The sequence below is a fragment of the Leptodactylus fuscus genome, chromosome 6 (assembly GCF_031893055.1).
Source record: "Leptodactylus fuscus isolate aLepFus1 chromosome 6, aLepFus1.hap2, whole genome shotgun sequence".
NCBI classification, from domain to species: Eukaryota; Metazoa; Chordata; class Amphibia; order Anura; family Leptodactylidae; genus Leptodactylus; species Leptodactylus fuscus.
The window spans coordinates 16,760,100-16,772,326 of NC_134270.1; the positions used below are offsets into that span (position 1 = coordinate 16,760,100).

At 48.4% G+C, this 12,227-nt stretch overlaps 1 protein-coding gene across 1 annotated transcript; it reads left to right on the forward strand.

Annotated features, from left to right (window-relative positions):
• Positions 1 to 211: 211 nt before the first annotated feature.
• On the forward strand, positions 212 to 7,592 carry CBX4 (chromobox 4). Its single transcript, XM_075279401.1, has 5 exons — positions 212 to 403; positions 482 to 525; positions 2,090 to 2,155; positions 3,827 to 3,893; positions 5,773 to 7,592. Exons 1-5 carry the CDS (start codon positions 335 to 337, stop codon positions 7,036 to 7,038), a joined length of 1,512 nt encoding a protein of 503 aa, XP_075135502.1. The 5' UTR covers positions 212 to 334; the 3' UTR covers positions 7,039 to 7,592.
• The last annotated feature ends 4,635 nt before the right edge of the window (positions 7,593 to 12,227 follow it).

The window sequence follows — 12,227 nt, forward strand, 5'->3', positions numbered from 1 at the left end:
CTGGCCGCAGATTTGCAGTTTTGTCTGTGCATGGCGGAAAGCTTCAGCGCTTCCTCCCCTCCCCCATCTTCTCGCTCCTTGCTGAGGTGGGCGGGGCCGAGCACGTCTCCCGACCAATCGGGAGCCGCTCGGTGACAGCTGGAGGCCCCGCCCACGTGATGTCAGTAAAGCCGCTCTCCAGCAGCTCCCCGGCCAGACGGAGCGATCGCAGGGATGAGCCGCGCGCTGTCATTCTTCTGCGGCCGGATTACAGCTCCGGGCTCCATCATGAGAAGAACCGCAGCACGCCTCTAATCTGCACAGGGCTGACGTGCGGTTTCTGCAGACGGTGAGGATGGAGCTGCCTGCGGCTGGAGAGCATGTGTTTGCGGTAGAAAGCATCGAGAAGAGGCGAATCCGCAAGGTAGGAACTGGCCACTAACACCGCAGCGCGCGACACCCGCCTAGGGCATCGGTCACACTGTGCGTTCTCTCGTTGCAGGGCCGAGTGGAATATTTGGTGAAATGGCGAGGCTGGTCTTCCAAGTAAGTGCTCGTCCCCCCATCCCCCACCCGGAGCCGTCCGGCTTGGGAGTTTGTTTTGCTGCTGCGTTTTCTGTGCCAGCTGTTATAATGCAGCCCTGGCATTGTCATGTGGCAAGGAAAGAGTCCTGTGCAGACTGGTGGGGGGGGAGGGGAAGGCGTTTTTTTTTTTTTTTTTGCCAAGGATGGAATTTCTTCCCTGCCTGCTCCTCCACGTCACTGGAGCGTCTTCCACGCTGGATTTAGACATTTTAGGTGTGAAATTTGGTGCAGAGAATCCAGATGAGGCGACGATTGGGTCCGGATTGTGGGATAGAGCGTCTATATGTGATATAGCTATATATATATATATATATATATATATATATATATATATATATATATATATATATATATATATATATATGATCTGACAACACCCGCCTGTCTGCACATATATGGCCGTGATCGCCAGCTGGTGCAAACTACATCTCCTAATACTCAGGGCATGCTGGGAGTTGTAGTCTGGAAGCCACAGGTTGCAGATCTTAAAGGACAAGGGCGGATTGTTGGATTCTTCCTGAATCCTCTGTGAAGGCGAAATAATAAACTTTATAGAAGAGAAGTGTCTGCTGGAGATCATAACTGTACAATAGAAGTCTATGGAGAGGGGAGGAGGAGGAGAGGCGCCACCTACTGACTGTGAAGGGCGATGTCTGAGGATACACCTGTGCATGCTTTACGTCTGTCATCAGAGGGGTGGGGGGGGGGATATAGTTTTGTGAATGGGACTATTTGCATTGCCCCTCCTCCTTCATATCCAAGGAATTCTTGTGGTTTTGTGAAAATCTGAATGATTGTATACTGAGAAGTTCTGCAGATTATTGTTATTGTCCAGGCTGCTCGTGTCGATGTCCTTGGACTGGAGACCTTCTTTAAAGGGGTTTTCTGGCCCCCAGGTGTTATTTTTGATCTGTCCATAGGTGATCACTTTCTGATCGGTGGAGGTCTCGCACCCAAACCCCACGCTGATCAGCTGATGTGGAAACGGCTCGGGTCCTATTCCGGTCACGGCACTAGAACTGTGGCCCCGTCCTCTGTATACCGGGGGCTCTGGGGTCTGCACCAGGACCAGAGCGGCTATAGCTACTAGCCCCCAGAGGCAGTTTGATCAGTAGATCGTTGCGGGTGCCGGGTATCAGACCCCCCCTGATCAGATACTGGGGGGCTGATACCCCTCTAACACCCCAATACACGTTAGTGTCTTGGCCGAATCGGCAGGATCTTCCTGTTGCGTATCGAAGCCTCTGGATACTCCCCTGACGGCTGATGAGAAGAAGTGGGAGGGTTTAATTTCAATAATCGAAACGTAGTCACTCCCCGGGGGAGTCACCCTCTGCCCATTCGCAACGCACGCATGCTAAGCTATACCCAGTGTGCATGTCTGAGGAAGGGTTGGGAGATGATCAAGTATTTGGCCGACCTCTATTGAAGGGGTACGGGCACCTCTGGACTGTTCCATTTCTCAGACATCTTGAACGTGGTGACAATGACTCTCGATAATAACCGGGTACGTTTTGCTTTCCAGGTATAACACATGGGAACCGGAAGAAAATATTTTGGACCCCCGACTCTTGGTTGCCTTTCAGAACAGGTGAGGAATCCCTAAAATATTCTGTACTTTTATAGACTTTATAAGGCTCTGGGACAATAACGGCGGAAACGCCCCATGTACGAAACGTGGAAAATACCCGAAACATGTAACTTTAAAAATTGCTTTGGGGGGGAAAGTAAGACTCGTCTTAATCCATTTCCAACTGGTGCAAGATGCCCTGACCTTGTGAGGTCCCGTGCGCCTAAAGTGAAATTATGCCAGTCCCTCCATAGACTTCGCTTGTACTGTATTACACTGCGGATCTGGCCCAAGAAAATCCACGCACAATATATTCTGTGTGCGCTTATCTTTAAAGGGATTGTCCAAGGTTTGAGGCTGGGAAGGTGTAAAATAAACAACCCATACTCGCCTATCCTTGATGTTCCGCTGTCTCCTACTGCGCCCGCCACATGTGACCGCTGAGACCAATCGGAGGCCTACGGAATAGACGCGGGACCCAATTCTTCTACTTAGACTGCTGATCGGTCTTAGCGGTCGCGTCTGACATGAACTTCCCCCAAAACAAGACCCTGGGGCAACAGTACCGCGGTATTAGACAGCGGAGCCCCAGGGACAGGAGTCTCAGATGTTTATTTTTCACCTTGCCTGGCATCCTATCAAAAACTGGCTTACCCTAGACAACCCCTTTAAGTTGCCCTACGGCAAATTTTGTTAACGTGTTTTTATCTGCCATTTTAGTATACTGTGTACAGATGTTATATTAGCAGGGTTACTTAAAGGGAACATTTTTAGGGCCCCCATCCAGCACCAGGAACTATGGTATCCAGGGTAGTATATCCGAATCCTGTCCCACTGCAGAAATCCAAAAGCCAAAGTTATTACCTTATTAAAAAGTCATCTTGGCTTATGCACATTGGCCTCAGGTAGCCTGGTGGGCGGGGCCTCTGTGCTCCTAGTCACGGTCCTGGGCGCTCCAGTTGTGATTGACAAGCAGGCCCCATCCTGTCTCGAGTCGAGCGCTGTGCGTTGCGAGGGCGGCGCATGCTCACAAACATACAAGAAGCCTTGAGAACTTCGGGCAGAAGTGGTGGTGCAGGATTTCTGATAGAAGGGGCCCGGCTGCTGGAGGATACAGTGTGAGCACAGAGGTGCCGTCCGCCAAAAAAGTTCGGCTAGGGTCACCTCTGTGCTGGGCTGTTAAAAGAGTGGTTACACGTGGATCCCAATGACTGTAATGGGGTCTGCCGGGTGTCCACTGTTCTCATACTAAAAGCCACGGAGAGAAAAGTCCTTTGTGCAGGACCTTTATCTCCACCAATTTTTGGCGGTTTCTGCAGCGGGGGTCCCAAAATAACCCCCAGGTTCCCTTTAAGTCCAAAAAACCCACATTTGATGGTATAAAAATGTAAAATAAAGCTAAAGCGCGCAGATGACCCCATCCAGAGGCGGTCACGTGATAACACGCCGTCATAGTCTCACGTGGCACGAAGCTCCCCACCCCCATTGAGTTGTGTGCGAATGCCGGCTGTCTGACGCACCCTCCAATCCTCTGTTTATCACCGGTGCGGATGATCCAATGTTGCATCATGTGTCTTTCTGCCATATTGCATCATGTCTCCTATGACGTTACATCAGGCTTTGTATCTGCAGAGTATCTTTCTATCGAACACCTTGCACATTACAATAACGTCTGCGCTTCTTATATTCCAGGGAAAGGCAGGAGCAAATTCTGGGTTACAGAAAACGTGGCCCCAAACCGAAGCACCACATCTTATCAGTAAGTTCATAGCTGTATATTAGAAATACCATTTTCTATAGAAGCTTCCCATACACTGGTTATTTACTGCCCCATACACATGCACACTTGGCCTGGCTGCATGCGTTCTGAAAGGGGGGAAGATTCTTCTCCCTGAGATCAAAAATCGAACATGTTGAAATCCAATTACCCTCTTCTCAGCATTTACAGCTATATCCATAGGAACGATATGTGTCACAACTCTTAGGGCCCGTTCACACGGGCACAGAGGGGGCGGATTATGGCGCGTAATCCACGTCCTAATCCGCCCCTTCACAATGGTGGTCTATGGAGACCGCCAGGCTACTTTTTTCCGTGAGGGGCAACAAGCGGGCTGCCCTTTCTTCAGGCGGATTCTGCGGTGTGTGCGCCTGGCGGCAGCAACCTCCGGGGTCGGCCCATTCGTTTGAGCTGACTCCGGAGGGGGAAGCTGTGACCACGACAGTCGTGGCAGGCGGGTTTTGACCCAAGAGTGACGCAGCTCCCTGCATCCCTCTCGGTGCCAAAATCCATCCCACCACCCCCCCGTGTGAACTTAGCCTTATCTTGACAGTGGGGCCAATTGAATAACAGTGGGTCACATATGCCTGATTATCTCCAATCACTTGTATAGTTCCAAAAAGAGCCAGGGGGTGCGGCCCGCATCTATCAGGCCTTATACTGAGCCTATAGCCATAACTGCCAAAATAGGAATACCCCTTTAAGGCTCTACTGTGCAGTAGTAGTGGTGCACTTTTTCAGCGAGCGTTGTGCTTGGTCTTAAAAGGGTTGTCCCACGTCGCATACTCACCAGTCTTCGATGCTATAAAATCTTCTGTCTTCCAGCTTTGTTGCGTCATTGGTGGGCGGGGTCACATATGCAAAGTCAAGCGGCGAGATGCCGCTGGCCCTGCGTGCGCGCTCATAGACCAGTCTAGCCTTCATAATGCGAATACAGACCCGACATCCGCCTCTCTATTACAGCGGATGCCGGGGTCTGTATTCGCATTGTGAAAGCTAGACTGGTCTCACCATCTATGAGCGTGCATGCAGGGCATCTCGCCGCTTGGCTTTGCATATGTGAATACAGACCCGGCATCTGCTGTAATAGAGAGGCGGATGCCGGGGAGGGTTAGACGCCAGCACAGATGCCTGCAACATCGCTATGCTCCTGCCCTGCATGAAGCCAGCAGCAGCAGAGGCGATGCTGTTATTCCGCTCCTCCGCCCCCCCCCCCCCCCCCGGAATAGCAGCACCGCTCCCGCCGCTGCTGGCTTCATGCAGGGCAGGAGCATAGCGATGTTGCTGGCATCTAACCCTCCCCGGCATCCGCCTCTCTATTACAGCGGATGCCGGGTTTGTATTGGCGGCCCCTTCCCCCCCCAAAGGGTAAACTACCCCCCCCCCCCCCAGGCTCGTTCCCGTGCACATAGCCCCTCCTCCCTCTCCCCTCAGAGCAGCAGATACATCACTTGACTTATGACCAGATAAGTCAAGGGATGTGTCCCAAAAAAAATGAATAAAGTAAGATAGTGGACAAACAAAGCAGTTTTGCCGAAGCAGTGTATTTAGGAAAAGTCTTACATTCACATTATCAAGCAGTATAGATAGGATCCTTGTGACGGGACAATGCCTTTAAGGAGGATTCTGTTTGAGATCTCACAGGGACATGAATGGGAGGCGTAAAAATGCACCTTTTACATCGGATCAGAACTAGACGCGGAATTTCGAATTTGGCCCTGCCCAATAAAAGCAAAATATAGCCGCACTTTTCTACAAATTCAGCGTCAAAATCCACTTCCATATGAGCGTCAAATTCTGACGTGTGGACACCCTTTCAGGGATAAGCTTGGATTAACAGGGCTCTTCTCTTCTATTCTAGATACCCTCTTTTGCACGAAGGTCTAATATTCTGAGTGGCCTTCAGGACTCCTCCGTGGACCACCGCCCCAAACTGGATCTAACATCCGTCAAAAAGAGCCAACCTCATCAATATCAGCTGAACAGCAAAAAGCATCACCAGTATCAGCCCAATGATCACCACGATCACGCCGAGAAGCATCACCCGAGCGGCCAGAGGAAATATTACTACCAGCTGAACAGTAAGAGGCACCATCATTACCAGCCGGATCCCAAAATGTATGATCAACAACCCTCAGGGAAAGATCAGCAGCTGGGCGCGGACCGTAACAAGGACTCATCGTGGCATCACAGTCAGTACGTGGATTTTGGCGTTCACGTAAAGAATGGTTCAGGAACCGCCTTAAACGGGGTGGATAAGACCAGTTCATCCGTCGGCACCTCCACCAGTCCGGCCAAGGAGGTGCCGGTCAATGGAATTGGGGGTAAAATGAAAATTGTGAAGAATAAAAATAAAAACGGAAGGATTGTCATAGTGATGAGTAAATACATGGAGAACGGATTGCAATCCGTCAAAATTAAATCATCGGAGGAAGATTGTGGGGCGGGCACTCCCGGAAACGGGGTGGAAACCCTGGAATCTTGTAACGGGGAAAGGACTAAGGTCTTAGAGGGAAAACAGGAACACTGGAAGAAAAGAGTGGAGTCTAAAATAAGGATAAGCGCGGCCAATGATTTTGGGAACAAAGCTGCGGCACCTCTTGCCGGCCTCCAGAGAACCTACTCCAACGTGGACCCTGCCAGTGATAAACCGCTGCAGCTCACCACCAAAAAAGAGGTCACTGGCACCAATGGGTGCAAATTTGCGGTCAGTGAGCCCTCAAAAGATATAGTGTACACAAATCCTCGAAAGCGCTGCTTGTCCCAGCTGTCTGAGCCCAACCGGTCTGGCAAACAAATGGTCACTTCTCGGAGCGTCGGCACTTCCGATAGACCGGAGAACCAGCAGAACTCTCCTGTATCTCCACAAGAGCCAGACATCATCCTCCTGGACTCCGACTTGGATGAACCTATAGACTTGCGTTGTGTAAAGTCCAGGTGTGATAGTGACCAGGACGTAGCCAAGGAAGGGGTGCAAGTGACACCCCAGGAGTTACAACCCAAGGACACGGACTGTGCAAAGGAGGAGCCACAGACTATGTTCAGGCCGTTTTTTGGGAATATTGTTATCACAGATGTCACTGCCAACTGTCTTACGGTCACTTTCAAGGAGTATATAACAACATGACCGCGCAGAGCGAATTCCTTCGTGTAACCCGCCATATTTTGGATCAGGGATAACCGCAGCGAGGGATACTTCATACTGGATTATATTTCTGCTTTCCAAACTTGACTGCCGTGAGAGAGTCGATATCCTAAAGCACTTAGCATAGAGACAGAACCGCTATATCATGTGACCCCCTCCCCCCCATCCCCCGGAAAGGTTCTGTATTTATTTGTGATATTTATATGGGTAGAGCTGACCTGGTTTTTCATTGGTTAAACCTATTTTTCTGTACAGTCCCTATTCTGTTGCTCGGAGTGTCCGCATTTACACTGTTGTACGATAATGTGTATATATTTGGTGTATTCTTGGGATACAGGAACAATGTAAATCCAGAGTGTTTGATAGGAATCTGCTGCTATTAGTCTAGGCCTAGTGCTTCCAGCAACTGAATGGATGTGAATGTACAGTGGAGAAACGTTACGGAAACGGTGTAAGCCACGGGCTTAGCCAACCTTCAGCCACGGATAATACTAGTACTAATACTGTGTAATAAAGAAAATAAAACTGCTATATAGAACGACCGATGGCTCTGGTTTGTCACTGATATGTGAAGCAGCATGTGGGAAAAAAGCAAAAAAAAAAATTGATGCATGTTTAAGGGGAAAAATCGCAGTGTTTTACAGTATCTGTAAAGTGAATGGGATTCATGTGAATCCTAAGTTCATTTTGCGTTTAAAACCGCAGTGCGGACACGCTGCGACTTCTAAAACCGGCGCAGTTTTGGAAATTGCAGAATGTCAATTATAGCTATGGAAACTGTAGATATAATGGTAACAGAAAGGCCGCGGAGGAAAACTCTGAACTTTCTGTTCAAAGCGCTGCGGGAAGAACTGTGATACGTTCCTGCCGCGGTTTTTCTTGCAGCGCTTTACCGCTGCGGATCGTCCCTTAGCCTTAAATGGATCCTATCTTTAAAACTCAATTGTTTGTGACTAACAAGAAAGGCTATTCTTCTCCTACCTTTAGATGTCTTCTCTGCGCCACTGTTCGGTATAAATCCCGGTTTTCGTCTGTATGCAAATGAGTTCTCTCGCAGCACTGGGGGCGGGCCCCAGCTTTCAAACAGCACTGGGGGCATCCCCAATGCTGTGAGAGAACTCTCCAGCGCTGCCTCCATCTTCTTCTGGAACGGCCTCTTCACGCGTCTTCTTCCGGTGCTGGGGGTCAAACTTCTAGGCCTCGGGCAGAGCCGACTGCGCATGCCCACAGGCCACAAGAAAATGGCTGCTTACTTACTGTGTAAGCGGACATTTTTCTTGTGGCCTCGGGCAGAAGCGACCTGAGGCCTAGACATTTGACCCCCAGCGCCGGAAGAAGATGCGTGAAGAGACCGTTCCTGAAGAAGATGGAGGCGGCGCTGGAGAGTTCTCTCGCAGCATTGGGGACGCCCCTAATGCTGTGAGAGAACTCATTTGCATACCAACGAAAACTGGGATTTATACCGAACGGCGGCGTGGAGAAGATATCTAAAAGTAGGAGAAGAATAACCTTTCTTAAGGCTATTCCTAGATGTTAGGGACAAAAAAATTATGTTTTAATGATGGGATCCCTTTAAGCGTTTTTTTTTTTTAGGCAAACTGGAAAAACCCTGGTGGGCAGCAGGGGTGGTGTCCGTAAAATAAGTAAGAACTGATATTCACCTGCCCTAATTCTCTGTTCCGGCCTTGAGTCCTCAGCCCGGGACTGTTTGGTCACCCCAGCCACTTCACTTCTGGGCCAATCATTGATGTGCCACGGCTAATACATCCCTGGTATGAAATATGTGACTGCTGAGGCCAATGAATGGCCGCATTGGTCACCTGATCCACTAAACTTTCAGCCTGGCAAGTGCTGGAGGGAATGGGGAACCCAATGTCGAAACGGGATCAGGCTAGGTGAACATTGCTTCTTTTTTATTTTACCCCATCCCTGGTTTCACCTGGATTTTCCAATTTGCCCCTTATGGTCACTCATAAAAGACAATAGAGTTTTTGTAAGATTTTGAAATGTAAGGGTAAGTTCATACATGGGAATTTTTGACTCTGATTTTTTTATGGAATTTGAAGCAGTTTTTTTTTTTTTTTTTTTCTACTTGTCAAAAAACAGACAGAAACTTTCATGCTAAATTTGAAGCGGAATTTGGAGAAGAGTGCCACTATATCTTGCCTATTGGTCAGTGCCAAATTCCATGAGCAGATTTTGACAAATTTTGTGCCGGTGGTGATAGTGGTATTTCCTTCCCAATTCAGTTTAATGGGATTTCTCAGGTAGGACAAGCAGGACACTTATTTTTCTATGAGTTTTTGGTGAGGATTTTGGCGCTGAAAATTCACGTGGAACCCATTGAAGTCATTGGGAGCCTTTTTTTCCCATGTGGATTTTCAGCACCAAAATCCTCACCAAAAACTCAGTGCGAATGGACCCTACTAGAATAAAAATCGGCTACTGCCTTCCATTGAAATGAATGGGAGATGACTCACATGATACTCACATGAAGGAGCCGGTTCTTGGCCTTGTGTTTAATGGTTTCATGTGGGATCCTCCTTTTTCATGGATCCTTTATCTCAATGGGTAAATTAGGTCTGTGAAAATGGACCCGAAAATCCAATCTGTTGTAGAGGTGGTCTTGAAGTCAGACCAATCGGTATATTGGATGGATTCCAAATTACGTCACACCCCGGGGCTTCGGCGATGCAATGACACAGAAACAAGATGAAGTATCGCATGTCCTATTATTTCATGGATCATGGACAACCCATGGCTGAGGATGACGGTCATGTGAATAGGCTCCTAAAGGGAATCTTATGCCTAATAAAGCAATGACAGCGCCGGGATTAGACCTACATAGAACAAACATTATTCCGGTATGCAAATGAGCTTGCAAGTGCACAGTGGGTGGTCCCATACATGGCAAGTGCTCTGGTCCTCCTTACTGACCCCGCCACAACCACTTCCCGTTATCACGATGTTGTGAGTAGATACGAAACGAGGAAGCGTCATGGCAGGTTCAGTGAGAACAGCCGGGGCATCGGTCACGCTGGGACCACTTGTTCTGCAATGGTGGTCCTGTCTTCATACAGGAGTTTGTTTTGTCTGGGGCTACTCAGTGATTCTGGCCGTAACCCTGCAACATATGAAATAATGTAAGTGAATGGGGTCACATGACCCTGAGATGCGCTGGGTCTCAAAATAATGGGTCGGGGGTTGACTTTATTTTTCTCTTACGTCACTTCGGATGTTACATGGTGACGGGACGATCTTAGCGCCCACAATGGCCTCCATTGCTGAGTAGTCCCAGCCTAATGTTATCAATGGCCACAAGTCTCTGTTTCCTCTTGTGTTTTACGTCTTCTACCCCTGTAAGTGTTTTATTGTCATTGTATTCTCACTACTAGGGGTAAAGACATTATTAGGCCTCATTTATCAAAACAAATCCTGTCTGTGTTGTCCACGGCAACCAATCAGATCTCGGCTTTCATTTTGTAGCCTGCTCTAATAATATGAAAGCTGAGCTGTGATTGGTTGCTATGGGCATCATAGACAGTTTTAACAAATCTGCCCCACTGAGGGCCTCTGGGGTATGACCGCCCATAGGCTGCGTTGCCTGTCACAAGTTGTTCACACTTAGGAGTTTGACACTGATTTGGGGGCAGATTTATTTATTTATTATGCTTACTTATATAGCGCCATCATATTCCGCAGCGCTTTACAGATATTGTCAGTCACTGTCCCATATAGGGCTCACAATCTACATTCCCTATCAGTATGTCTTTGGTGTGTGGGAGGAGACCGGAGCACCCGGAGGAAACCCACTCAAACGCGGGGAGAACATACAAACTCCTTGCAGATGTTGTCCTTGGCAGGATTTGAACCTAGGACTCCAGCGCTACAATGCTAACCACTGAGCCACCGTGCTGCCCAATTTAGATTTAGTCCTGAAACAGCAGCAGGTTCTGCTCAGACTCTGTCTTCCATTGTTTTCAATGGGAGGCAGAAATCTCAGCAAGACGCAGAAAAAATGATCATCCTGTTTGATCTTGCTCGGGCCGAGTCCACGAGATTCCTCGTTCATCGTGCCCAGCCGCGACGGAACGCCAATCATGTTCATTTTCCGTAATGTGAACGGTCCCTAACAGTTTTCACTTCCTTTCCTGGCGTTCTCCACATCCCAGCGGTGACCCTAGGCTGTAAGGTCTGCCCTTCTGACAGTGGGGAGATATCGGTGCCGAAACAAATGGTGCTGATATCTCCAGCTTCAGGGTACAGAATACCGCCAATTTCTCTGGACAAGAAAGGTCCTCTTTAAGGCTAAAGCCCATCGTAGCGAGCCAAAGCCAAAAAGCTCTGCAGAAAAGACTGCAGTTTTTTCTGCAACATTTTTCCCAGAAAGTCTGCAAAGGTTTCCTAATGTATGAGCATAATTGACTCTATATATTGTATATAAAGGGCAGCTGAAGGAAGGTAACCTCCCCGGACAGGCGACCGATGTTATATTAAGGTATTACCCGCAACATTGTGCATTCATTGGCTAGCGTGGGTGGGCGGAGTTGTACCATGTGCGGCTACACAGCAGCGGTTATGTGTGCTTACTGGTTCGGTAACAGCCCCCCCAAAAAAAAAAACAAAAAAAAAAACATGAAAATTGGGGCAACACGGTGGCTCAGTGGTTAGCACTGCAGCCTTGCAGCGCTGGAGTCCCGGGTTTGAATCCCGCCAGGAACAACATCTCCCCGGTATGTTCTCCCCGTGTTTGTGTGGATTTCCCCCCATTCTATAAAGTCATACTGACAGGGAAAAATGTACATTGTGATCCCTACATGGGGCTCACAATCTACAAAAACAAAAAATAGAGGTTGCAGGGGATACAGTGGACCCTGCAACCTCTATAAAAAAACAAAAACATAAATCCAAATAATAATAATTTTTTTTTTTTTAATAATATCACAATCGAAATTTGGTTTTTACCCTATAATAGGGTACCCAACGTACCCTATTATAATCATTACATGGAGTCCATCAGGATCTGTTAGTGTCCGTCTTATGACGCAATTTCTGTTTTCCTCGTCCTATAGGGAATAGAAATGTAAATCCAGACGGGTATGTGAACACAACCCTACTTGCCTATTTCGGTTTGTATCACCATTCCACCTCCCACCCCCTTCTGCTGGTCT

Bases quoted from the DNA above. Each gene is read 5' to 3' on its own strand.
- CBX4 (XM_075279401.1), top strand. From the start codon at position 335: ATGGAGCTGCCTGCGGCTGGAGAGCATGTGTTTGCGGTAGAAAGCATC. The intron at 2,156-3,826 runs GTGAGGAATCCC...CTTATATTCCAG, and splicing joins TTGGTTGCCTTTCAGAACAG to GGAAAGGCAGGAGCAAATTC. The intron at 3,894-5,772 runs GTAAGTTCATAG...CTTCTATTCTAG, and splicing joins CGAAGCACCACATCTTATCA to ATACCCTCTTTTGCACGAAG.